This window comes from Euleptes europaea, chromosome 18 (genome assembly GCF_029931775.1).
Source record: "Euleptes europaea isolate rEulEur1 chromosome 18, rEulEur1.hap1, whole genome shotgun sequence".
Taxonomy (NCBI): domain Eukaryota; kingdom Metazoa; phylum Chordata; class Lepidosauria; order Squamata; family Sphaerodactylidae; genus Euleptes; species Euleptes europaea.
This window is the reverse complement of record NC_079329.1, coordinates 11,947,042-11,974,293: the sequence shown is the minus strand read 5'-3', so window position 1 is coordinate 11,974,293 and position 27,252 is coordinate 11,947,042. Positions and strand designations below refer to the sequence as shown.

General features: G+C 46.4%; 2 protein-coding genes across 2 annotated transcripts; one reads left to right on the top strand and one right to left on the bottom strand.

Moving 5' to 3' along the window:
• The first annotated feature begins 1,996 nt into the window (after positions 1-1,996).
• EMP3 (epithelial membrane protein 3) lies at positions 1,997-9,774 on the top strand. Its single transcript, XM_056863838.1, is given in 5 exon segments — positions 1,997-2,082; positions 6,676-6,750; positions 6,753-6,780; positions 7,657-7,797; positions 9,578-9,774. Coding segments are annotated over 5 exon segments (492 nt in total). The 5' UTR covers positions 1,997-2,004; the 3' UTR covers positions 9,748-9,774.
• A 9,343-nt stretch (positions 9,775-19,117) lies between these two features.
• On the bottom strand, positions 19,118-26,044 carry TMEM143 (transmembrane protein 143). The gene is made up of 7 exons (XM_056863077.1): positions 25,850-26,044; positions 24,952-25,059; positions 24,587-24,781; positions 23,880-24,016; positions 22,801-23,080; positions 19,342-19,525; positions 19,118-19,257 (listed from the first exon to the last, which is right to left on the bottom strand). Exons 1-7 carry the CDS (start codon positions 26,042-26,044, stop codon positions 19,118-19,120), a joined length of 1,239 nt encoding a protein of 412 aa, XP_056719055.1.
• Between the last annotated feature and the right edge of the window lie 1,208 nt (positions 26,045-27,252).

The window sequence follows — 27,252 nt, the reverse complement described above, 5'->3', positions numbered from 1 at the left end:
GGTTACCCACAGGGCCAAAATCCACCCAAGAAAACATTGCCAAGAAAACTTCAGTGAAGGTGAACACTTTGGGTGATTTTTTGGCGCAGTCCTATGCCCACTTATCTGGGAGTAAACTCGACTGAATAAAGTGGGACTTATTTCAGAGTAAGCATGCATGGGATCGCACTATTCACAAGTGAGGTTAGAGAATGCCTTTTTTAGTCTGGCATTATTTACTTGCAGATGTTGTTCATGTGAGATCTAAAAGCAGCAGAGAACCTTTTTTTAAAATCAAGTGAAAATTTTAGCTCATATAGTCTTGCTATTCGGTTTACAAAAACGCAAAGAAAAAAAAAAAAAGCCTGTGTCGCTTTGTAACACTGTAGAGGAAGAGGAATGGAATGAAAGCCAACCGCAGGGCGGATTATAAAACCCAAAAATAGCAGAGAAATAGATCAAGCCACAGTACAAGTACTCTTGCTTCTCAGAACTGGCATATTTTATGCCACCCGCTAGCTCAGACCCATGATCCCATCTTTCTGATTATCCTTTTCCATATCATTATCCTAAAATAAAATGAAAGGGTTGTCTTTCTCTCTCTCTCCTCTTTTGCTTTTGTGTTCTTGGTTTCTCAGGGCCAGGAGCAGCCCATAGTTGTTTGGAACAAACTGGGAACCAAAAACTCCTGGGTTTTCTGGGAGGAAAGAGCTTGTCTTGTGAGTGGGGAGAAAATAAACTGCGGCGGCGTAGCGGACTCCCGGACAATTTGAGAGAGGAGGAGGTTGACTCCAGAGGAGCTATGAGCTACGATTCTTGTGAACAGGCATCTTTTCAGAAAGAGAAAGAGAAAGGGAAATGACAGTCTAGGAACAAAAAGGCACAGGTTTTTAATAAAAGGAGAACGTGCAGGGTTTGATTTGACCCTTCGATTTACCCCAAGAGCCTGCTTTCCAAGGCTAAAATTTGGCTGGAAATCAATGGGACTGCTTCACACATTATTTTAAAAAACACATACTCCAGAGGTTTTGTTTTTAAGGGCCAAACTAGATGAGTTGCCAGGAGATCTGTGATCCTTTTCAAAAAGTGGTAAAAGCCGCCATGAAGTGTGTGTGTGTGTGAGAGAGAGAGAGAGAGAGAGAGTGAATGAGACAAATGTACTTGCGAGCACGTGCATCTCCCAGGTAGGATTGTCAGAGAGTCCGGATGAGCTGCCCTGCTTCTTGTGAAAAATTAACCTCACAGAACAGAGCCTGGCAGGAACCCGCAGGGGGGTTCTTTCCTCTCCCCACCAGAGCCTCTGAGATTGAGGTTCCAACATAGCTTGAGCTTTATTTTGCCTTGCCTCTCTGCGGTTTCTCTTGTATCACCAGGATTTGCCCTTTTGCCATTTGACAAGACATTTGCAGGGGCCCTCAGTAAAAGCAACGGGGATGGCAGCAACGTAGTACTACCTCCACCCTCGGCGGGCCTAGAGCTCACATGACTCGGCAACATCTGGATCCTATTAGGCAAGGCCTGAGGCCACAGGAATGTGAGCTGGGTGGAAGAAGCCGGATCCTGGCTTCTGCAGGGTTAACGGGGGAAATCTGTTGCATCTAAGGAGAGTCTCGTAACTCCAGACATCCGGGGACGATTCTGAACAAAATATCATGAGGCTGGAGTAATAAGGGCGCGACTGAGAACAGTTGTGTATTCCTAGGTCCTCTGGGAGGCAAATGGTGACCAGCAGGTTAGAAATGGGTCAGGGCTGCCGGATTGTCTGTAAGTAGAATGGTGGGTTGTGGCAGGGAGAAGAAGGGGTGCTGGGATTCTGGATCCCTCTGTGGAGCGGGATTTGCCTGGAACAGCCAGGGGGTGGGAGCAGAGTTGTCCAATTGTTTCAAGCCGAAGCGGGCAGAACTCTGGGAGACATTATAATCAGATTTGGCGAGCCCTGAGATTGAGGGAGGATAATGTGTCTCCTTTGCAAGGCGTTTCTTTAATTCTGCTTCTGCTTTTCCCTCCCAGCAGCCGGCAGCCAGGATGAGTTTCCTCCTCTTCGCAGTCACCGCCCTACACGTCCTCATTCTCATCTTACTCTTCGTAGCCACGTTGGACAAGGTGAGCAAGCCCACGGGCCAGCTCCTGCCTCGCTGGTTTTAATCCTCGGAATTAAAAAGCCAGGTGCCACAAGCCAGATCTGGTCCCCAGTAACTTTCTCTGGGTTCCACCAGAGTTTAATCAAGGGGCGAAAACGCATGGTCGTTTTATTCTCCTTTAATCCCTGTTTTAGCCAGGATCGAATGCACATTAGGCGAAACGCATGCGTTTAATCCAGGCTGAATCCTGGCTGAAACAGGGATTAAAGGAGGCTAAAGCGACCATGCGTTTTTGCCCAAGATGTGGTGGAAATTGTAGTCATGGTTTCGCTCTTAAGGAAGAAAAGCAATTGGTCACCATCTGTACATCATGTGGGTTTTATTGTGTTACTGTTACTTGCGCTTGCTGGCCACCAATGGTTTGTCTCCTGAGGGCATTTTACCAGAAGCCCTTCATGCCAGGGGATGCTAACATCATTATGGAGTTAACCATCTGTCTGATTATTTTAGCCTCCGAACATTTGTCTGGAGAACAAAGAACCCCCCCCCCCCGGGAAACTCAGTCATTAGACAGATCCTCTGTAGGTCAGTTTTTATGTTTACTTGCTAAAACTTATAAGCGGTTTTCGTTAGTTTCTACGTTGGAACCTAATTACAAGAAATCAAGAGAAATAAAGTACAACATAATAGTAAAATGCGACGATATGGTATAACTTGAGAGGTCGCAACGTCAGCAGTTATGAAAAGTCTAGCACTTATAACCTAAAAATGTCACTGAAAAGGCTACTGTGTGTCAGAATGTTATCAAACTCTTTTACTAAGAGTTCGGAAAGGGGAAGCAAGGTTTTTCCTCCTAGGAAAGGGTGTTACAATTGCTATGGGGCCACCACTGAGAAGCCTCTGCTGTGTGTAGAGACCAATATGGCCTGTATGGTTGATGGAATTTGAAGCACGGCCCTGTTTGCTGATTTCAATACATTGTGTGTGCACGCATAGTGTGCATGGTTGGGGGCATGGCCTTTGGGAATAGGTGCTGTCTAAAATACCTTGTACCCAAACCGTTTAATGTTTAGAGCTTGGCGTAGGAACACATTGACAGCCAGCACATCTTTTTTCAATATTAGGGAAATATGTTCATTTCTGAGAAATTCCTCTGAGTCAGCATGGCATAATGGTTAGAGAGTCAGACTAGGATCTGGGAGACCCAGGTTTGCTCTCTCTTAGCCTAACCTACCTCATGTTGTGAGGATAAAATGGAGTTAGGGTTGCCATCTCTGGGATGAGAAATTCCTGGAGATTTGAGGGGTGGCACCCGGGGTGGGGTTTGGGGAAGGGAGGGACCTCAGCTGGGTATAATGCCATAGAGTCCACACTCCAAAGCAGCCATTTTCTCCAGGGGAAGGGATCTCTGTAGTCTGGAGATCAGTTGTAATCCTGGGAGATCTCCAAGCCCCCACCTGGACACTGGCAGCCTTAGAGTAGGGGAGAACAATGTTGTAAGCCACTTGGGGTCCGCATTGAGGAGGAAAGCGCGGTATAACTATTTAACAGGGTAGGACAGTGTCTTTCGACCTCCTTTCCAGACTGCAGTGGAATCACCACAACACAGAGCTCTTAAATATGGGAGGCATTCCTGAAGGAAACTGTGCTCAGTGGTATCAAAATCCATTAAAAGGGACAGGAGAATCTTCATGGTCTCTGCCCTTCCCCTGGGAAAGGTGATGTGGACAGAATCGAGCGGGTGCAGAGGAGAGCGACGAGGATGATCAGGGGCCTGGAGACCAAGCCCTACGAGGGAAGGTTGAGGGAGATGGGAATGTTAAGCCTGGAGGAGGTTAAGGGGGGACACGATCGCTCTCTTTAAGTATTTGAAGGGCTGTCACTTAGAGGAGGGCAGGGAGCTGCTCCTGTTGGCAGCAGAGGGCAGGACTGCAATAATGGGTTTAAATAGCGGGCAGAAAGGTACCGGCTGGATATTAAGGAAAACGTTTTTTACAGTAAGAGTTGTTGGACAGTGGAATCAGCTACCTGGGGAGGTGGTGCGCTCCCCCTCGCTGGCAGTCTTTAAGCAGAGGCTGGACAAGCACTTGTCAGGGATGCCCTAGGCCGATCCTGCATTGAGCAGGGGTTTGGACTAGATGGCCTGCCTGGCCCCTTCCAACTCTGTGATTCTATGATTCCTGTGCAAAACCCGACTTAAAATCTGCCGACAAATTATTGGCCCATCATCCTGTCCAGGTCTAGTTCTTAGGCCTTGAATATTTTGCACAGGTCCCTACGGCAAAAATTGAACGGCCCACGGGGATTTTCAGAGTGATGATCGGGCAGCCACACACACACACCCAGCCCTGACACACAGTCTTTCCTCAGTTGAAGAAAGGTGTTCTAATTTTTGGGGGTTCTTGATGTCGTTCTTAAATTGACAACAGTCCCAGAGGCTGTGTCTGAGCCTGCGCTGGGGGCGGATGCCCAATTTATTCTGCAGCGGTGCCTGTGTATACCTCCCCGCCTTCATTAAGCTCGGACAAGTATTTTCCTCAGAGCTGACAGCTTGCCAAAAATAAAAATGTAACGGTGTGCCCATTAACATAAGTTATGTGTTGTTCTGTGAGGAAGAATTTTGCTTCTGCTTTGCAGACTTCTTTTCTTTTTTGGAAGTTTGTATTTCAGACGTGAGGCCATGCCTAGATTCCAATCAAATGCTAGAACTAAAAAGCAGATCAATCTATATCTGAATTCCTCAATATTTCTGATGTGTGGCTGAGGGTGGAATAACATGCTGTGAGGCAGATGTGGGATTCCCGGCCCTCATAACACGAATGCAGGGGCCGTGGGTGGAGCTGCTTAACTAGGGTTGCCAACCTCCAGGTACTAGGTGGAGATCTCCTGCTATTACAACTGATCTCCAGCCGCTAGAGATCAGTTCACCTGGAAAAAATGGCTGCTTTGGCAATTGGACTCTATGGCATTGAAGTCCCTCCCCTCCCCAAACCCCGCCCTCCTCAGGCTCCACCCCCAAAAACCTCCCGCAGGTGGCGAAGAGGGACCTGGCAACCCTATGCTTAACCCTTCTCCCACCAGTGGCCGTTTCTTTTCACCCCTCCCTCAGTTTATTTCCATGTAGGGCGAACCTTGGATTACGCCATTCCTCTTATCTGATCTCAATGCTGATACCGAGAAAATTTATCAGATTGTGAAATATCTAACGCATGTAATGGATGTAAAATTGTCACGACAGCATGGTTCTATTCTGTGCTAAGCTTAAATGGAATCAGGCTGTTTCCCTTGTACAATGTAAATGCTTAAGGTTCTGTCAATGAGCAATAAAGGTTGATGATGATCCATGTAGGGTTGCCAACTCCGGCTTGGGAATTTCCTGGAGATTTGGGGACGGTGCCTGTGGAGGGTGGAATTTGAGGGAGCTCATTAGGGCGGTAATATGATGGAGGCCATTCCCCACAAACTGCCATTTCCTCCGGGGGAAGTGACCTCTGTAGTCTAGAGATCAGTTGTAATTCCAGGAGATGTCCCACGGGGTCCCACCTGGAATTTGGCACTCTTAACTCTGCCACAGACCCAGTTTTGGTGCTATAATAATGTATGGAAAGCCCTCCGGCAGTGGTATGTGCTATATTCATCATCATCATCATCATTACCTTTATTAGGCATTTACATCAGCATACAATAAACAGAGTTGTGAGTGCTACTTTCAAATTAGTTCTAGGGTAGACACCTACAGATGACCACAAAAAGAGAGCGAGAATAGAACATTCGAGCCCTCAAAAAAGAGAATGGGGAGACACAAAGTTTGCATATGTTAATATTATGAATAGATGCCAATTTACTGTATTACTATTACTTTAAATAACAATGCACCTCGCTATAGCGCTAGCTCTGGGGCAGGCGGCGGAGTTTAGCTCCTTGAGTGACAGATTGTCACTCAAATGCTTACAAAACGTTTCTTCAAGGGGGAGAAAAAGCTTCATCCAATTTTATTGGACAGAATCAGATCCTTGATATTTCGAGAGGGCTGGAAAAGAGAACATCTGGCCCCCCCTAACAGGAACAATGGCACCAGTCTTGGAAATAAATCCTCAAGGGTTGCTGACTCTCACAGATTTTCACTAGCATATATATATATATATATATATATATATATATATATATATATATATATATATATATATATATATATATACCGTTAGTCATTTCTGCCACCACCACCTCACTCTGGAAAAAAAAATCCTTTTTTTACTCTTTATTTTAAGTTTACTTTATAATAACAACAACAAAATAAAAATACAACAGTAGGTTAAACTTCGTACAGTTGAGATTATGTTTCAATACTCGGTTCCAATATACGTTCCAATATTATACATCAGTACTTTCTACAGAAATCGTACCATTTGTTGAATTCACTTAGCAGAACTTAATAAATGCAAAGTTTTGTGGGCATCATTTAATAAATAAAACTTTTATAACGATTGCCAGCCTACCGAGATGCTGTACTTGCTTGGACGCTGAGCAGGGAAACCAGCCTGGCTGGCTTCGGAATCTCCCTTGTAATTTTCTTTTGCTTTTTTTCTCCTCTCCTGCCCCTTTCCCCTGCCTCCAGTCTTGGTGGGTTTTGCCTGATGACAATACAGTTAATATCTGGTATGATTGCATACACGATAACAGCACTGACACGCCTGGATCTGCCAGTCGGTTTCTAAAAGCGGTAAGTACCTGAAGGGACCAAAAGGGAGGCTGCAGCCAAGAAATCCGAAGGAGGTTGAGACTGGGCAGGGTAGCCATGAAGGAGCTAGAAAAGATTCTGAAGTGTAGGGATGCGTCACTGGCCACCAAGATTCTATGACCTTAGGCGGTTCATGAGAGGGAGGGCATCTTGGCCATCTTCTGGGCATGGAGTAGGGGGTCCCTGGGTGTGTGTGGGGGGAGGTAGTTGTGAGTTTCCTGCATTGTGCAGGGGGTTGGACTAGATGGCCCTGGTGGTCCCTTCCAACTCTATGATTCTAAGATCAGTTTAATTCATGCCATCATATTCCCTATTACTATGTATGGGTGTGAAAGCTGGACATTGAAGAAAGCTGATAGGAAGAAAGTAGTTTCCTTTGAAATGTGGTGTTGGAGGAGAGTGTTACGGATAACCTGGACTGCCAAAAAAAACAAATCAGTGGGTTATAGATCAAGTCAAGCCTCAACTGACCCTAGAAGCTAAAATGACTAAACTGAGGCTATCGTATTTTTGGTCACATTATGAGAAGACAAGAGTAACTGGAAAAGACAGTCATGCTAGGAAAAGTTGAGGGCAGCAGGAAAAGAGGACGACCCAACAAGAGATGGACTGACTCAATAAAGGAAGCCACAGCCCTCAGTTTGCAAGATCTGAGCAAGGCTGTCAAAGTTAAGACATTTTGGAGGTCATTGATTCATAGGGTCGCCATGAGTCAGAAGCGAGTTGACGGCACTTAACACGCACGTCTGAAGGGACTACACATCTTCTGGGAAGGATCTCTGTATTGTCACCTGTGCTGTAGAAGGGCAGCATTCACACCGTCTCTTGCCTCTTTCTCTCCCCCCTTCCCCATTCCAGACTGGCTCTATGCAGTCCAGGCCTTCATGGTTTTAAGTCTTCTGTTCTCCAGTGCCGCCTTCATTATCTTCATGTGCCAGCTCTATACCATGAAGCGGGGAAGCCTGTTTTACGCCACTGGAATCTTCCAGATACTTACAGGTAAGGGTCTGAATCTGGTGTTTCGCTGCCTAAGGCCCAGTTTAATTACCTCAAGACGAATATATGGTCGCACAGGGGGAAGGAGGGAATTCTTACCTGCCAACATTTCACGGGCAAAAAAAAAGGGACATCCTTGTAAACATCCCTGTTTTTACGCTGGGAACATTTTTGGCGGGTCCTTCACTGTTATGAGTTATTGAAGGCAGTTCGCTGCCTGCTGTGTACTGTATTCATTCAGCAATAGCCTGCCCTTCACGGATTTAGAAGCCAGGAGAGCAAATTGTTCTTTTAGTTAAAGAAATGGTAGGAAAACATAATTGTCTTGCAATATGTTCGAAACGCACGCCAAGTGGCGCGTGAAATGGCAAACCATTCGCCGTGTGGTGTCTTAGTGTTCATGCATGTGCATTTCCCTCCATGTGAGCTGCCATCTTATCCACCCAGAGATTTAACTTCTCAAAACTCACAGAAAGGAGCCGAACCCAGAAAAACAACCATTTTATCATCTCACATCAACAAAATTTTAACCAGGCAACTCCCAGTGGGCAGTCAAAAGGGGATTTACCCTAGTAAATTTACCAGTTAATGTACCTGACATTTGGAGCATGTGAAGGTTCGTGCTTGACATGAGATAAAGGTACTTGGGAGGTGGGCATGCACTGGCCTGGTAAAGAAGAAGTGGTAGAAGGGATGTAGGAGCCAGATGGGTATACCATTTGGTCCAGTAATTGGAATTTACCTCGTATAATACCACTGCTTTGGTTAACGATACCGCAGGGGTCCCCAACGTGGTGACCTTGGGGGACCATGCTGCCTGCCAACGCCTTTCTTGGCACCCAAGTGTCTTTAGAAAGTGGGTCTCTTGCCCAAGCAGGGTTTCTGATTTGCCACTAAAGCTGCCAGGTCCCTCTTTGCAACCGGCTGGAAGTTTTTGGGGCAAAGCCTGAGGAGGGCAGGGTTTGGGAAGGGACTTCAATGCCATAGAGCCCAATGGCCAAAGCGGCCATTTCCTCCAGGTGAACTGATCTCTATCGGCTGGAGATCGATTGTAATAGCAGGAGATATCCAGCTAGTGCCAGGAGGTTGGCAACCCTATTTGCCACTGAAGATCTGATTGGCTATGCAGATTAAAGGCCAACAAGATTTCTAGCGTATAAACTTTTGAGAATCAAAGCTTCCTTTGTCAGATACTCTGGAAATCTTGTTCTTTAATGTGCTACTGGACTTGAATCTTGCTCTTCTACTGCAGACCAACACAGCCACTCATCTGAAATTAACCCATGGGAACATAACCCTGTTGTTTGATAAAGGTAAAGGTAGTCCCCTGTGTAAGCACCGGGTCATTACTGACCCATGGGGTGATGTCACATCAAATATTTGATTTATATTCTGGCTTCTGCATAGTAATACATATTGCAGATCCCCAAACAGGTGCCATTTAGGCGACCTGAAAAGCAACCAGCAAAAGATAATGGGGAGGGGCTGTGGCTCAGAGGTAGAGCATCTGCTTGGCATGCAGAAGGTCCCAGGTTCAATCCCCGGTATCTCCAGTTAAAAGAACCAGGCAAGTAGGTGATGTGAAAGACCTCTACCTAAGACCCTGGAGAGCCACTGCCGGTCTCAGTAGACAATACGGACTCTGATGGACCAAGGGTCTGATTAAGGATAAGGCAGCTTCGTGTGTGTTCAATGGGATGCAGGTGGCATGCTGAAGCCCCATCAGGTAGCAAGGTACGGCCAAGGCTCCCAATGCTAACGTTCTGTCTGGGTCTTTTCCCAGCCATCTCCGTACTCACAGCCGCCGTGATCTACACAACCCACGTGGAAGAGTTCCAGAAAGAGCGACAGGCAGGTGGCTCTTTCGGCTACTGTTTTGTGCTGGCATGGCTTTCCTTACCCTTGGCTCTTATCAGCGGATTCATTTACATCCACCTTCGAAAAAAGGAGTAGCCAGGCCACTAGGATATCTCACCGTTTGTCCTGTTCTCCTGAGAATTTTTGCTATGTATTAACTCGTTGCTGTTTGGTACCAAAACATAAATGATGCCTGGCTTGATCTACTAGGGTTACTGTCGCTGCATCACATTTGGTTTGTGCGTTATTGTGCACTTTGCATGGTATGGCAATTCAAAGGTGTGTGTCAACTTGTGCTAGGCATCTCCTTGGCCTCTGAGATACTGTCATACACTAATATGTGTGTGTTGTTTTTTTGCTGACAAACTATGTGTCACGATGCTGTTGAATATGCTGCTTCAGGAGACACATCTTAAATGTTCCTCATACTTTGTAGTGAAAAGTGGTTGCTTCTGGGGGAAAAAAGCCATTTAAATTTCAATCCTCTTTTGTACTTCCAATATGAGGAACTATAGATTTCCCTCTGCCCCCCCCCACCACATCAGCTTTTCTGTTTTACAAGACTAAAACTTTGTGAGATAACAGGTTTATTTAGAAAATATTTCTGTATCTCACGTTGGGCAAAACACAGGTCAAAACCGAAGTGTGCAAAAATGTCTAGCTTTAAAAAAAAAACTTCATTTTTAAATGGAGGGTTGAATAAGAGATATCTTGAGTTTTGTACGTTACTCAAGATACTGCAACCTCTTGAAAACTAAAATATCAAGTGAGATTTTAAATTATAAATTCCAGTTGGAAGTCCTGAAACCTTTTAAAGTTAAGAGTAAAGCTTGCAGAAATAAGAATATTGTACATGCAGAAGTTTGTGTGTTTTTTAAATTCAGAAAACACTTAAGGGACTCTCATTTGTTTCCAAACTTCCACATACATTCTGAGGAATCCAGGGATGTAAAAGCGGAACAGTTAGAGTGTTGTCACCAGTACCACTCACATTAGACTTTTATCCCCCACCACACACACACACTCTGAGGTTTCAGTCCCGCAACACACACAACTGGCGTTTCATGTTTGTCATTACAAGCAATTTTAAAACATTTGAGGTGTCCATCTCTTTCGAAACAGCAGCCTTAAAAAAATGCGGAGCATGAATGTGAGAATCACCGTCTGCAAATACTACAGGTCTCGTCATCGCTACGCTGCATTTGGCTGCCCCTCCTTGCTCATTAGTCATTCAGAAGCAAACCAGATTTTGTGTCTGCGTAGTATATGTGAATTGAAATGTACATCTGTATCCAACAAACATCTGTTTGCTTTTGAAAACTCCCAACATGCAACTGCCATAATTACCCCCTCCTCTCCCCATAAGCAGCAGCCATTTTTAAAGCAATAGCTTAGTTCCCCGCCCAAGTTTAATGAGTTTGTGGAGATTCTGGACTTCCAAAAAGATGGTGTAAGATGGGTGAATGAAACTCGTATCTGTCCTGCTTCTAAAACTGGGAGTTGTGCGTGTGTGTGAATCCTTCCCCATAGTAATTATGCCCACAAATGCAATGTGCCTTGAACAATCTGTTGGGGATCTTGCAAGTTTCAGAAATAAGTTTCCTGCCTTCCATGACATTTCTATATCAGTAACAGTATTATATATGTTGACTTTTCCAAAGTTTACCTTTTATATGCATTTGAAGAATTAAAAATAATAAAGCATATTTCAATAGAGTCATGTCTTCATTCATACTTCAGAGCATGCTGTTTGACGCGCCAACCTTTTTATGTATAGTCCACCTTTCTCACAACGACTCGAGGATTACAGGAAAAAAAGAAAAGCCTACAATAAATACAGTGAAGACCATTTACACACAGTAAAAACTACAATAGTATTGTGTTCATAAAAATCCCTTCTTAAAAGGGCAGGAGCCTTGACCTGTATAGCGAAGGCTTGCCTGATCTCGTCAGATGATGAAGAGTTGGTTTTTATATGCCAACTTTATCTACCGCTTAAGGAAGACTCAAACCAGCTTACAATCACCTTCCCTTCCCCTCCCCACAACAGACACCCTATGAGGTAGGTGGGACTGAGAGAGTGTGACTAGCCCAAGGTCACCCAGCTGTCTTCATGTGTAGGAGAGGGGAAACCAACCTTCATGTGTAGGAGAGGGGAAACCAACCTCCACTCATGTGGAGGTGGGGAATCAAGCCCAGTTCTCCAGATCAGAGTCCACCGCTCCAAACCACCGCCCTTAACCACTACACCATGCTGGCTCTTGGAAGCTAAGCAGGGTCAGAGGGAGACTGCCAAGAAGTCCAGTGTTGCTACGTAAATATAGGCTTGTGTATGCAGTGGATAGTATTGCAACAGATAAAAAGTTGGTAGATAGTAGATAGTTGCAAGTAGATGTCCGTTGTTTGTCACGGGCATGTTCAGACAGTGATGTTCTAGATCAGGGGTGTCGAACTCAATTGTTACAAGGACGGGTTTGACATAAATGCCACTGGGTCAGGCCGGGCCATGCCTCGCCAGCTCAGATCGGGACTGGGGGAGGTGGCTGCCTCGGCTCGTGAGAGCCCACAGTGGGCTTGCCAGTCCAAATCGCGAGTGGGGAAGGTGGTGGCTGGCTTGCAGGCCAGATAAGAGCCCTCAAGGGGGTGGATCTGGCCCGCGGGCCTTATGTTTGAAATGCCTGTTCTAGATGTTCTAGTGATCCATCCCTGAATCAGCCACTCAGTTAAACTGATGATTTCTTTTCGTTTGCAAAGTAAAACACAAATCCAGTGGCATTCTAAAGGTAAAGGTAGTCCCCTGTGCAAGCACCGGATCATTACTGACCCATGGGGTGACGTCACATCCCGACGTTTACTAGGCGGACTCTTTACGGGGTGGTTTGCCATTGCCTTCCCCAGTCGTCTTCCCTTTACCCCCAGCAAGCTGGGTCCTCATTTTACCGACCTCGGAAGTAAATGTAGGGATGTGACTTCACCCCATGGGTCAGTAATGGCCCAGTGCTTGTACAGGGGACTACCTTTACCTTTACAATGCTAGTAGCATCCAGGATACAGAAGTAACGCAAGAAGTGGAAGCATGCATTAAGGATCTTGTGCAATGCTTCATCCCCAAAATTAATTTCAAATCCCCTCGGGCAGAGAAAAGTATTTGTGGCTGTCTGCTATACTGATGGGCAGTCTTGAGTGGCCCTTTGGCAAAGTTAAGTTTCCCAGTCCAGCCTGACAAAGCTCTTGTGGAAGACAAGCGAATAACAAGATCTATTCTCTGTAAAGATTTCACCGTGTCTGCTCTGTCAGAAATTCTTAAGCACAGGCAGCTGAAGAACGGGTTGCGGATCTAAGTGCATAAATAACTTGGCCATTTTATGTTGATTATGAGATTTTTGAAGAGGATTCTGAAGAGCTCACTGAAGAGCAGTTGCACAGGAGAGGAGCAGAGCTGTCGGCAGAGTACAAAGAGTCACGTTCGAAGAGTATGTTCGCATGCGGGAGGGGGGGAGCCCATTTTCACACATATTTCGGAGTAACTGAGGACAAAGCAGTGTCTCTCAGCATGGCTTGGCCAAATCGGAAGTTACTGTGCCCTTATGTTTCAAAATGATCACACAAGGGATCAATTTTCCCTTCCCTGTCCCCCAACCTCCCAGTTTTCAATACAGCCAGGGCGAGCCATTTTGCTACTCCAGCGAGAAGGGAAATCCTACAGCGTCTGGGGTTTGAAGTACTCTGCAGGATTCTTAGGGTTGCCAACCTCCAGGTACTAGCTGGAGATCTCCTGCTATCACAACGGCTCTCCAGCCGATAGAGACTAGTTCACCTGGAGAAAATGGCTGCTTTGGCAATTGGACTCTATGGCACTGAAGTCCCTGCCCTCCCCAAACCCTGCCCGCCTCAGGCTCCATCCCAAAAACATCCCCTCAGGTTGCGAAGAGGGACCTGGCAACCCTAATGATTCTCAACCATGGAAAAAAGGACCCTGAAAGGGCCCTTGCATAGGGTTGCCAGGTCCCTCTTTGCCACCGGCGGGAGGTTTTTTGGGTGGAGCCTGAGAAGGGCAGGGTTTGGGGAGGGCAGGGACTTCAATGCCATGGAGTCCAACTGCCAAAGCGGCCATTTTCTCCAGGTGAACTGGTCTCTATGGGCTGGAGATCGGTTGTAATAGCGGGAGATCTCCAGCCACCACCTAGAGGCGGGCAACCCTACCCTTGCAGGGTAAGCCAACTGCCAGCATGGTACAACAGTTTAGGGTGTTGACCTATTACCAGGAAGACCGGTGTTCATATTCCCATTCGACCGTGAAACTCACTAGGTTGTCATCCTCTCTGTCTAATCTATTTTACAAAGTTGTTCAAGTGTTGAAACAATAAGGAAAGAGAATTATGTTACATCGCCCAGGGCCTCTTGGAGGAATGGTGAAGTAAAATATAGATTGGCGTCTAGAATTATAGAAGGAGATGCTTGAGGGGGAAAGATAAACTTGAGGCATATCTCAAGCTCCATAAAAATTTGGATTCTGTTCCATTACTGCTGTCCTGAGCTGTTTTCCCTCACCAAAGTCCACTAAAGACTCCTGGTTGTGACTTCACCCAGCCGATATTTTAGTTTCTTCAACTATAATTCTGGCGCCCAATAATGATCTAGAGCCTTTTGGCAGAAATGTTAATTTCTGGCACTCTTCCAAAAGATAGTTGTGGTTCCCCCCCCCCATAACTACGCTTTTGAGCAACATTATGCTGCACTTACACATTTATTATGTCTTTGGTAACAGTGCCCACTTAATAGCATTGCCTTCCAGCAACGGCTATTGTTTTACGAAAGGTTCGTTTTTCAAGAAAGGTTGTTTGGGCTGAATTAACTGCTTTTTTAAAAAAATCAGAAAGCTGGTTTATTCTCTCCAAAAACTAGTGTTCACTAAGGAATCTGCTCAGGGCGAGCCAGGTCTATGTTCATCTATGTAAGAAAGAAAGGGTAAGCAGAATTATTTTGTGGCAACTGCACAGTGTGCACAGAAGGAAATGTAGGATTTGTTGCGGCTTTGAATAACTTCCCACCTCATAAGATTGTGAAACACTCTAAAAGATAGGCTGGGGATCACTTGAGGCAGACTAATTACTTCTTAACACACTCTTTTGTATTCACAATGAGGATTAGGATTGCCCTGGGAGTCACTTTTGCAGATTTCAGAGTTGCACATAAAAGGGGGGGGGGAAAGGGGCGCATAGCCAAACAAGCTGTGGTGAAACATGATGCACTTGGCAGATTTTTCCATTCTTCGCAACTCTTAAGGGCACAGGAGCCCTCTTGGGATTGGGCCACGCTTCTCGGGACAGCAAGGTAATCCTTACTCCTTCGCCCTATTCTTTCTCTGCATGCTTATGCAAAGAAAAGGGACGGGGGAGAATACTGACATGATGCTAATTATGAACACTAAACCAGTGTGAGGATTTTAATTCCAGATGAACCAATCTGAATAAACTAATGTTGGCAGCTGGAGAGGAAGGAGGAAACCCCACAATAGCACCGCAGGGTCTCTGCCCTAGCGCAGAGGTGATTAGTTATAACCTACAGGAGCAGTTTTATGGAAATCTTTTTTCAACAATGTGCTAAAAGACAATGAAGAATTAGGGGGCCATGCACCTTGGGCCCGCAGAGTACAGCATCTCAAGCTTTGGCAGCTTGACTCTTGTTTTCATTTTAAAAAATTCAGATTCCCCCCCACCCCAAGCACCCACCGGAAAGCCGTTTCAAACCACATGCAAGCCACCTATGCCCAGTGGAGGCTTTAGTGTGGAACTTCATGCTGGGAATTGAATTCCCAGGCTTGAATGGGCCAATCTGGACCAGGCCCATGGCGTGGAGCCACTTAAAGCCTTTCCTTTCCTGCCGTTTTCCCAACCTGAAATGATCCCAGAGACCCAGGTTGTTTATGCAAGGGTACTTTCACTCACGTTCACCTCCCTCCATCATCTTAGTTGTTCCTTGGAGTTATGCATGAGTTTTCCGTCCATTAGAGATGACCTTGCTGCCAGCCCTCACAAATCCCGGCTCTTCCCCTTCCTCTGTTAACCTGATTCTTCCATCTTTCGAGCTCAGCTTGGGTGAAATCCCCATGCATAAGGCAAAGCGTGGGACATGGAAACTAAGTTTCTCTCACAGCAAGCGCTAAAGCCAATTACAAAGCAGCGTGTCAAGGGGCGGGGATTCAAATGTTTCCTGCTTCCTCGTAGTTTTCTGAGCAAAAGAAAGGTTTTAAAACAAAGCTTGGGTCCCGCCCCCCGGTTCTTTTCAAATAGCTCCTTTTTTGTTTTTGTTCTAAAAATGCTTTTTTATGCAGCAATTGGGTTTGGGGAAGACGACTTCTAAGCACTTCAGCCAATTACAAAGCGGCATTTCAAGGGGCGGGGACTCAGAAGCTTCTTGTTTTGAGCTTGGAGACTGCTGGTGCATAGCTTCGCAAGAACAAAGTGCGGGTCTAGCGAGCAACGAACCTCAAGTAAAACTCCCATGCATAAACGACCCCACTCTTCAACCCCATGGGATAAACTGTGTGTATTGACAGGCTATATGTAATTTACCCCAAAGTAGCTGCTTAGGGCTGTTTCAGCCAGGGAAACCCCCGATATTTAATGATCTCCATTCGAATGAAGTTGCTGTGTGGCCAACCAGTGCCAAATGAGAGAATGCAAAGGTAGAAGAGAGAGCCTTTGGATGTGGGAAAATCCTTTATTATACGGAAGACACGGCAGAAGTTCATGCACCCCCTCCCCCAAAGTCAGCATGATTTCCAACAGAGCCAGAAAAAGACAACCAGCAATATTTTAAGACTCAGCCTTGGCTGCTGACATGAAAACAATCTTCTATCTTTAAAACAGGTCTGTGCTGCATAGCTCTGCCCATCCCTTACTACCACGGCACACACACACCAATCGGTGACTGACAATCTTATTTGGACACACTGCTCACAACCTGAATTCGATCCCCACGAAAGTCAGTTCCACAGGGACATATGGAAGGAGATGGTCCTTCAAATATCTGGGTACACAAACTCCCAAAGGCTGGAAGTTCTGATGGAGGGACAAGTTGGAAGTATAAGGAAGGCTACACCGGAGTTCGATCCCGACAGAAGTCGGTTCCAGGTAGCCGGCTCAAGGTTGACTCAGCCTGCCATCCTTCCGAGGTCGGTAAAATGAGTACCCAGCTTGCTGGGGGTAAAGAGTAGACGACAGGGGAAGGCAATGGCAAACCACCCCGTAAACATAGTCTGCCTAGTAAACGTTGGGATGTGACATCACCCCATGGGTCAGTAATTACCCAGTGCTTGCACAGGGGACTACCTTTAATGGCATGAGCCAAACATAAAACAGATCTAACACTTTCTTTAGCCTCTATGGGCATTAAACCATTTGACAAATGGTACAAACTACACTTCTTGCAATTTGTGGCCTTTTAAGCCATTCATCATCCCCCCCTTCCCCTGTGTTATGTATATATTTCTTCTGGTTGAGGTTTCAGTTCATGCGTCTGACAAAATGGGCTCTAGCCCACGAAAGCTTACACTTCCAGAACATTGTTAGTCTTTTAAGTTGCCACAAGGTTCCTTTTGGGTGTTGCTGGAAAGAGAAGATGGGTACACAAGCAGCATCCACGACTCGGCTTTACACTGCATTCGTTTCCCCATCGGAGGCTCTCCTAGGCAACTCCCTTCTATGAGACCTGTGTAATGGAAACCAGTGATGCCAAGAACGGCTTCTCCCATCACCTACACTTGAGGGGAGAGGGCAAAGACACCCATGCAACCCTCAGGGAGACTGGCAGGTCACCAGGATTTCAGTCTCACACAGCCAGCGGCAAATATTATATTGACTAGAACAAAAAGACTACCTTTATCTTGCTCCGAACACACCTGTGTGCCAACACCACAAGCGCAAGATCTTCAGTGCGGCAGGAAGGGAGAGTCAGATACAGAGGTTGCTTTCATGGCCGGCAGGCCACCAGAAATAAGACTTTATTATGAGCAACAGCCTGAATAGCCCAGTCTAGCCTGAGCTCGTTGGCCCTAGCTGGTACTTGGATGGGAGACCACCAGGGCTGCTATGCAGAGGAAGGCAACAGCAAATCACATCTTGCCTTGAAAACCATAGAGTCACCGTTAAGTGGCTGCCGCTCAACAGCACTTAATTATTACATGCAGCAAGAGGAGACTTGCAGCTGCCTTATTTTAAATCCATCATCAACCGTCCTCCTTGCACCCAAGAACACTTCTTGCCCCATTTACAGACTTCTGGACTATGAAAAAGCCACTGTGTAAAGTGCTAGCTCTATTTCAGGAAGACAGGATAACAAGTGTGGCCCGGTGGAAACAGATGTTGCTGCCCTAGACGGAGTCAGACCATTGCTCTGTAAAGCTGAGTGTTGTCCACTCTTGCAGTGGCTCTCCAAGGACATAGCTAGAGAAGGGTCTCTTCCCAGTACCTGCTTCCTGAGCTTCTTTCAACTGGAGATGCCAGGGAGTGACGCTGGAACCTTCAGAAGACAGTACACGCACACCCTGTGGAGTACTTGGGACTGACATGCTCAGGAGGGCAGAATTTAGATCATGAGGACTTAAATTTCCATTTCAGTGTACAGCCCTGGAACCTGCTTTCCACTATAGGAGCCTAGCCCTCAAATAGGTGTAACAATAATATAGAAAAAATGTCTCCAGGCCATGCACAGCCTAAAGCGTTGCCCGAACTTACAGATTTGGCCAAGACCACACACTTTGTCTTCAGACTCTCTGTTCTCTCCAAGACAGGAACAAAGAAGAGCCTATTGTGCAGCACAGCCTTTCAGGCAAAATGTGAAGTGTACATCAAGCATTTCAAAGTGCTATAGAAATTACGAAGTCAAAAAAAATAAAATCCCGCTCCCAACGGGAGAGCAAGGGATGTTTTAAAACCCATCTCGCTCTAAATGCAAAAGATTCACCGCTTTGTGCCACTCTCATTTCTATGTAAACAGCCCTGTAAGGAATCATTCATTCCTCAGAGAAAGGAAAAAAAAGAAAAGCAGAACACCATAAAAGTGCTTTGCAAAAAACAGAGTGGGGGAATTTTAAAAGCTGCTCCTTCCCGACTCCCACCAAATAACGGAGCCCCAGAGGTACAAGCTGGCCTCTTTGCAACAAGGTATACCAACTGAAATTTATACCCCATGGTGAGCTTATGCTTCGCCTCACGATATGTACATCCAAAGAACAACAGCAGTAAAAACAGCAACACATGATTACCCATGCAGCATCAACAGCCACACCTCTGGACGCCGTTTCCATAACGCACTGGAAAAAGCACGCCTTTCCAATACTCATGCATCGAAAACTTGGTACCCTTTGGGCTAGGTGCTTCTCGGAGGAGTTCTCACCTTTCAGAACCAAAAGTGCTCTTTCAAATAACAGGGGGCTCCTGCCCAGTCCCAGGGTGGGCCCTGACTATGGGGGAGCCTGCGCCCCCACTCCCAACTCCTTCAGATGCTTGCAGGCCCGCTCGGCACAGAAGGCGATGTCCAGCCCAGAGCGGAGGCGTAACCACTCCTGAACATCTTTCCTCAGGAGTTCCATGGTTTTGGAGTCTGGGGACAGAGAAAGACAGGTGAGAGCTGTCTCCGGACTCCCTCAGACCCTCCCAGCCGCTTCCCGGAGATCCAGACAGTCACCTGCGTCCTTCTGCAGATGGCACTGTCTCTGGAGGAAGCTGTGGGCCAAGATAACTTCCTTCGCGTGCTCTTCCTGGGCCCGCAGAATCAGGGAGGCCAGCAGCTCGGAGTTGTTGGATGTGCTGCGGTAATACAGCATGTGCACCAGCTCAAGGGCGTGGACGTTCCTGCGTTGGCCAAAGACCTTTAAAGAGAAGAGGGAAATCTCAAGGCTGCGTTCAGAAAGCCGAGCCTCTGGAAAGGGAGCGAGCGTGTAAAAGGCATTCTCTTAACTAGGAGGAGGAGGAGGAAGAAGTTGGTTTTTATATGCCGACTTTCTCTACCACTTAAGGGAGACTCACATCGGCTTACAATCACCTTCCCTCCCCCTCCCCACAACAGACACCCTGTGAGGTAGGTTGGGCTGAGAGAATGTGACTTGCCCAAGGTCACCCAATTGGCTTCGTGTGTAGGAGTGGAGAAGCCAACCCGATTCACCAGATTAGCGTCCGCCGCTCATGTGGAGGAGTGGGGAATCAAACCCAGTTCTCCAGATCAGACTCTGCCGCTCCAAACCACCGCTCTTAACCACTACACCACACTAGGTAGGAAAGAGGTGGTAAGATTTCGGCTCGTTTTTCTTCCTTTTTTTTCTTCTTTGCTTCGGGACGATCGTATCAGAAATAAGTAGAATAATGACTCAAGTAAGACTACATTTACATTGCATTCCTAAAGAGAGTTCCTCCAGTGTAAGACCATTCATTTCAATGGGCTTAGACTGGAGAAACTCTCCTTAGGAATGCACTGTTAGTATGTTAAGAGAATAATAGATAGATGAAAAAACATATAGTTCATACCAATCAACCAATATTACAGATTAAAATATATAGCTTAATATATTGGAGTAATAGTATTAATAGTTTAACATACGTATATCAGAAATTCAGGTACGGCATAATAAAAAAGTTTGTACAACCCTGTGTAGACATAAATACAAGTTTAAATAAATAAATAACTTGGAAATAATAAATAATGTTGGATAGATGGTAGAAATAAAAACTACTTGAACGATTCCCTTTAGGGGAAGGACCGTGGCTCAGAGGTAGAGCATCCGCTTGGCATGCAGAAGGTCCCAGGTTCAATCCCCGGCATCTCCACTTAAAGGGACTAGGCAAGCAGGTGATGTGAAAGACCTCTGCCTGAGACCCTGGAGAGCCACTGCCAGTCTGAGTAGACAATACTGACTTGGATGGACCAAAGGTCTGATTCAGTATAAGGCAGCTTCATGTGTTCAAGCAAGGCACATTTGGTAATATGTAATGTTGGGTATGTTCTATTCTGTGTTATGTCAATGTCATGTCATGTTGTATTTGGAACTGTAAGTTGAAAATAAAAATGTACTTAAAAAAATAGAAAAAGGCGGTAGGATCCAGACTTTTTGGGTTCACTGCCAGAAATGGAGCAGAGGTGATGCAGAGAGAAACCCAGCCTAACACAGAGTTAGAACAGCAAATCAGAACCAGGCAGTCTTCGATTCCGATTCTAGTTTAGCCACTAAACTCACTGAATCACACTGGGCCAGATACTCTCTTCCTAACTCTGTACTGTGTGCAGCTGCCCCAAGCCTTCTCAATTTTGCACAGCTCCAGCCTTCAAAGACTTTTTCTCTGCTGTCCTCTCCTCTTCCAGACAGTATCATCCACCTGACAGAACCTGGAAGAAGCCATGAGCTGCACAAAGCCAGCAAATTCCAAAGAAAAAGACTCACACAAAGATGCGCTTTGTTACCCGGCTACCCTGCAGGGAACGCTGTGATGTCACACAATGCCTGTGACAAAAGGCCAGGGGAGATAACAGGTGGGGAACGTCAGTCGTACGGGCAGACGAGGAAAAGAAGCTGATTCTTGGCGAGTAACATACCACACAGGCGCGTACATAAAAGACACAAGAGGCTGTTTTTAAACAAACCTTATGACCGAAGCAGGACAAAGCAATGAAAGAAACATCAGACCTGTAGCTGGGCTCTAAACATCAAGTACCACTGAACAGGAGGGACTGCACAACGGTCACGCTTTGGATTTGAAGCTGATTTGAGGCAGCACAACAGGGGAACAGAGTTACAACTGTTCATGGGAAATGAACGCAGATAAGATTTTGCTTCTGCAATGTAGCAGTTAAATACAGTGTGTGACAATTTCGTGCAACACTGTGCCTCTTTCTCCATTTTACTCAATTACTTTATCTCTCAATTATGGCAGCACAGTAATTTCATTCACTTTAATTAATAACAGCCTAAGCCTATTGCTCCCTCACCTGGATAGCCTAGGATACCCTGATCTCATCAGATCTCGGAAGCTAAGCAGGGTCAGAAATTATCAGTACTTGGATGGGAAACCACCAAGGAAGTCCAGGGTTGCTATGCAGAGGCAGGCAATGGCAAGCCACCTGTGAACATCTCTTACCTTGAAAACCCGATGGGGTCCCCGTAAATCGACTGCAACTTGACGGGGGGGGGGGGGGGAAGCCTTTTGCATATTTATTAACAGCATTTATACCATTGGTAAACCAAAAGGCAGCCCTTTATGGAATGTCAGTACTGGGAGGGGCTGTGGCTCAGTGGTAGAGTATCTGCTTGGCACGCAGAAAGTCCCGGGTTCAATCCCCGGCATCTCCAGTTAAAGGGACTAGGCAAGTAGGTGGTGTGAAAGACCTCAGCCTGAGACATCAGTATAAGGCAGCTTCATGTGTTCATGCCTGCATTTTTGGGGAGGGGCTGTGGCTCAGTGGTAGAGTATCTGCTTGGCACGCAGAAGGTCCCAGGTTCAATCCCCGGCATCTCCAGTTAAAGGGACTAGGCAAGTAGGTGGTGTGAAAGACCTCAGCCTGAGACATCAGTATAAGGCAGCTTCATGTGTTCATGCCTGCATTTTTGGGGAGGGGCTGTGGCTCAGTGGTAGAGCATCTGCTTGGCATGCAGAAGGTCCCAGGTTCAATCCCGGCATCTCCAGTTAAAGGGACTAGGCAAGGAGGTGATGTGAAAGACCTCTGCCTGAGACCCTGGAGAGCCGCTGCCCGTCTGAGTAGACAATACTGACTTTGATGGACCAAGGGTCTGACTCAGTAGAAGGCAGCATCATGTGTTCAATCCAAAATGGGTTGGGGGGCTAACAACTTGCCTAATGTTTACTTAGCAAGTACTGTTCATGGCCAAGTAAAGATCTGAATTAGGGACTTCCTAGTTGATGGCTTTGCTGCTACTCTGTGGTGGCTCTCATTGATGGTGCTGCAGTGAGATCTTGGTGTTGTGCTGTTATCCAGTCATACATGAGCCTTCCTTGTGCAGGAGCTCATCTTCTAAAGGACGAGGCCACATTTTCCAAAGGTGAGAGAATCAGGGATGGGTTCCAGATACAGGCTGGCTGGGCTAGGGGGCTCTGGTGAGCACTGCATTTTACAGCCTTCTGCTAACAGTGCACGTACCTTCCAAGCACGGAAAGCCATGAAAGCAGTGAAGAAAAGCAGCAGGGAGGTGGTGCCAATCTTGAGGTCGGAAAGCACCACCATGCCCACGTTGACGAAAACAGCCAAGCCGCTCACGATCAGCATGCTGTTGAGGAGGGCCCGGTACAAGATGGACGTGCGGACTCTGACAGCCGGCAGGAGCTGCTCCAAGCCCTCCAGGGGGATGTCTTTAAAGCATTTCAGCACCAGATGCGCATTCTTGATCCGGGTGGCTACCACCACCCGCTTGAAATAATGCCTACCTCGGGTGAAGAGAAGAAATGTGACAGTACATCAAACAGAGCAAATAAAATGCTACCCATCATGCAGTGCTAAAACCATTAAATAGTTAAGAGCTCATTACCACACCCAGTTTGAAAACCCAGTATGCACCAAAAAAAAGAACCATACATGTTCTTTTTACCACTTGCAATTCAAAAGGCACACTTCTATTTTCCCCTCCCACAAGCAAATGAAATTAGGCATCTACCAGCAGAAATTCCAAGTTTTATAAATCCAAAAGCAACAAAAGATAATACCTTTACAAAAAACAGTTAAAATGTTATCAAGTAGCAACCAAACAAGCTTCTGTGTTCTGCATGTTCTGTTCATCCTAATCATTGCTGGCTTTTCTATTTTCCAAAGAAGAACGGCCAGTTTCTGTGTCCCAGAAGCCTTCACTGCACCGAGATCTTTTGTACCAAGCATGCTCTAGTGTAATTAACATAACATCTCCTCCATTTCACCTGAAGTCTGCTATAACATGCAGACTGGGGCTTTCCATCATTGTCTGACAGCAACTTTCTCTCCCCCCACGTTTACTGAGAGGGGGTGATGGTGGCGAACATCCAGCCTTAAGGAGGGTTCTAGTGATATTGCCGTACATACTATCTTGGCAACCTTCACAAGAACCGTGTACGCTCAACACAGCCTTTTAGTGACACAGTTACAAGCACAGCCACAGGGTTCCGATCATAGCACAGCAATCCAAACTCTATGATCCCTTGGGCATACCCACAAGATCTCAGGCGAGAGGGACATCATTTTTTTCCCCTTGCCTGTCTGCAGGAATCCGAGGAGACGTGCCAAAGAAACCCCTCTGGGCCTGAAGGGTCGTCATCACGCGCAGCGGGCCGATGCGTTGGCCGAGAGCCCAGAATCGCATGTATTCATACTGCTCCAGATTCACAGACACCTGCAGAAAACAAGTCGGGCCTGGAATAAAAATACAGTGGCTTTGCAAATAAGGTACAGCTGCCTCTAAGCCCTGGTTCACACATGCAGGAGAACGAGAGGGCAGAGGACTGAAGAAGTAGAATGGAGAGCACACGCTACTTCAGGCTGCAGCTGGAGAATCACCTCCTGGAACACGACCCCTGTACATTAAGAACTCCCAGCAAATAGAAAAACATCCCAGCAAGTAAAGAGGTGCCACAGAACTTCTGTCCATTATACTAGTTTGCCATTTGCACAACATTTTGTTCCTATAAAGGAACATTCCAAGCTTGATTCCATCATTGCCTTCTACCACCTCAGGATTCTGCCACCACATTCCGGCCTTCTTTTGCTACTACATGGATCAACCAGACTTAAGGGGCATCCCATGCCCCCTGGCAATGTCACTGAAACTTCAAGAAACAAAACTGCAAGAGCTTGGGGAACCCAGGCCTACATTCAGAAACAGGACCTTTGGGCTTTATTTGTGTTAATCTCAGCAAGTTGCAGCAGGCAAAAGGGCATGCCCCTCCCCAGCATAAGGCAGCACCTTGACTTCGTCATAAGGGTGGTTGACCGCTAGGGCATATGCCAGCGTATCCTCCGACAGGCTGTTGAAGTTGGCCTGGTCCAGCAATGGTTCCAACCTGCCCAAAACGTCCAGCTCTTTCGTTAACCGTTCCGCATCCAGCAAAGAGGACTCTTGCAGTGTATCCTGGTCGGGGTTAATTGGTTCATAGAGAGCCTGAGGAAGGGGAGAAATCAGTAGCAGGATTAACCCAATTGTCAGTATTAATGCTGATCGCAATGCTCCGTCCTCAGGTTCAGAACAAGCCCCTCCTTTCCACCCGCCACCGCTAGCATTTAATGACCGATCCATCTGAAACCAGGGCGAGGGTTTGTGTGTGTTATTACCTTGAGCTGCTCTAGGACAGAGTGATAGCGGTGAAGAAGGGAGGTGTCCACTTGAGAGACAAATGCCAAGAAGGAGACTCTTTCTGTGTGGCTGGAGGAATGGAAATCCTGTGGGAGGGAAGAGATAACAAATAAGGCAGACATGGGTCAGAAGCAAGGGATCTGTTCGAGGAATCCCTTGTGCCGTGTCGAAGCACAGCTGTTTATAAAAAGATATCACACTTCGCACCCAGATGTCACTACCTCCGAAGCAGCGCATGGCTGGCCTTGCCACTCCACTGATCATTCCATTGTCTCTCCGCTTAACTCTCTCCTTGTCTTTGCATTTTTAACAAAATATTAGCCATGGTCTGTCTGGACTGATATAGTTTTAAGGTTTTGTACATTGTGTGCATTTCATTAAACACATGCTCACCAAACATGCATAAGTAAAGGAAGCTACAAGCATAGACAGGATACTTTCTGTCACTGAATGTTCTTCCTGCCTCCCTACCACTTGCAACATGAGATCCTGATAAATTGAAACTGGAGCCTTCTTCTATGCTAATGGAGTCCACTAAGTGTTAAAAGCTGTAGTTGTTTCACTTAGATACTTTTCTGTGATGGGTACCAATTTCGCAAAGTAAATATGTCAAAATTCATGTACTTTCTATTACTAATTTTGCCTGTGCTAGCTGTAGGAAGGGGCATGTGAGATATAATTCTTGGACACCAGAAAGCCTACTCAGCCCTGCCTCCAACCTGAGACTTAACCAAGCTCTGCTCACGTACTTCTAATGTTATGCGTTAAAAAACACTTTAAAAAAATAATAAAACATAAGATTCTGAGGAGACCAAATTTAGTGCTTGCGCAATGTGATGGCAAATGTTGGGAACTCAAAAGCAGCAACAACGATACCTTCAGTAGAGTATTAACAAGCTGCCCCTTGGAAAAGGGGATGTATCGTTCCCGATAATCCACCAACCAGTTCTGTGGCTGTGTTGGTTTCCGCATCTTCCGGTATTGCACCATTCTAGCAGTTAGAGAGGCTTTGCCACGGGACGGCAAGCCTGTAACCCCAGCCCTTAGGACTAACCGTGCCACACGCAGCATTCTAGGAGAGTTCAAAGACCATCAGTCATTACAAAGAACAAGTAGCCGGCAAAGTTCACCTTCTATTGCAAAATCAACTGTTCTTCTAACTGACCCCAGCTCTATCTAGCAAGATAGAGCTGGCATGTGCCACAGCTAGGCAAACTCAAGCAGCGTGTCTTTTCAAAATGGTTATCAAAGGCTTAACCAAGCCAAGGAGACTAAAAACCACCACTAGAATGGAAAGGCTGGTTGTGATCAGCACCTGGGCCAACAGAGTATTTTGCACCCTATGATCAAGTCTACCAGTGCAGGTGGACGTAACCTAAATTAAATTAGACCAGTAGGATGGGGTCAAAGTTGCGGTACCAGCTCCGGGTTAGAAAATACCTGGAGATTTTGGGGGTGGAGGCTGAGGAGTGCTGGGTTTGGGAGGGACCTCAATGGAGTACAATGCCATAGGGTCCACCTTCCAAAGCAGCCATTTTCTCCAGGGGAACTGATCTTTGTCGCCTGGAGACCAGTTGTAATCCCAGGAGAACTTCAGCCACCACCTGGAGGTTGGCAACCCCAGGTCAAAGGTCAATCATGGATCCTTTCAACGTTGGCTGAAACGATGTTAAGTACCAGACATCGCCACCTAACAGGACGCCTCCGCATATTTAATCTAAACAGTGGTTTCCTCTCGATGTTTAATAATAAATAAAGCTTCCAGTCCCCTTCGTAGCCAGCTTAAAGCAGAGGCAGCGCGAGGGGGTCAAGCCAGCATGCAAAGCAATGAGCTCTAACCTTTACAGAGGACTATCATTGCCACTACTGCGCATGCGTACAACTCTACTCGCCTTTCGTTTTTACAACTCCTTATGTCGTCTCAAGGGCGGGGCTTCCTTTCCCGCACGCGCACTCATGCTTCGGCTTCTGCCCTTTTCGCCACCACGCGGCGCGTTTGCGTAAGACGTCTCGATCTCTAAGATCGGCCGAACCAGTTTCTAGTTAAAGGAGGGGGGGAGGACACACACACACACACACAGAGATTACGAAGTCGTACGCGATCGTCGTTTCTATGAACGTTTCCGGCCTACAGCCGACCAAGTTTTCCCCTCTAACATCCAATCAAAAGCGAGATAAAGGCTTCACCATAGAGATGTACGGACCCAGAACGCCCTTTCGTTTTTTAATCGGCATTTCAGCCTGCGTGCCAGTCTAGCGTTTTCCTACTCTATGGTGCA

Bases quoted from the DNA above. Each gene is read 5' to 3' on its own strand.
- TMEM143 (XM_056863077.1), bottom strand. From the start codon at position 26,044: ATGCTGCGTGTGGCACGGTTAGTCCTAAGGGCTGGGGTTACAGGCTTG. The intron at 19,526-22,800 runs GTACGTGCACTG...TTCTCTTTAAAG, and splicing joins TGGCTTTCCGTGCTTGGAAG to GTCTTTGGCCAACGCAGGAA. The intron at 19,258-19,341 runs GTGACTGTCTGG...CTCTGTCCCCAG, and splicing joins CCATCTGCAGAAGGACGCAG to ACTCCAAAACCATGGAACTC.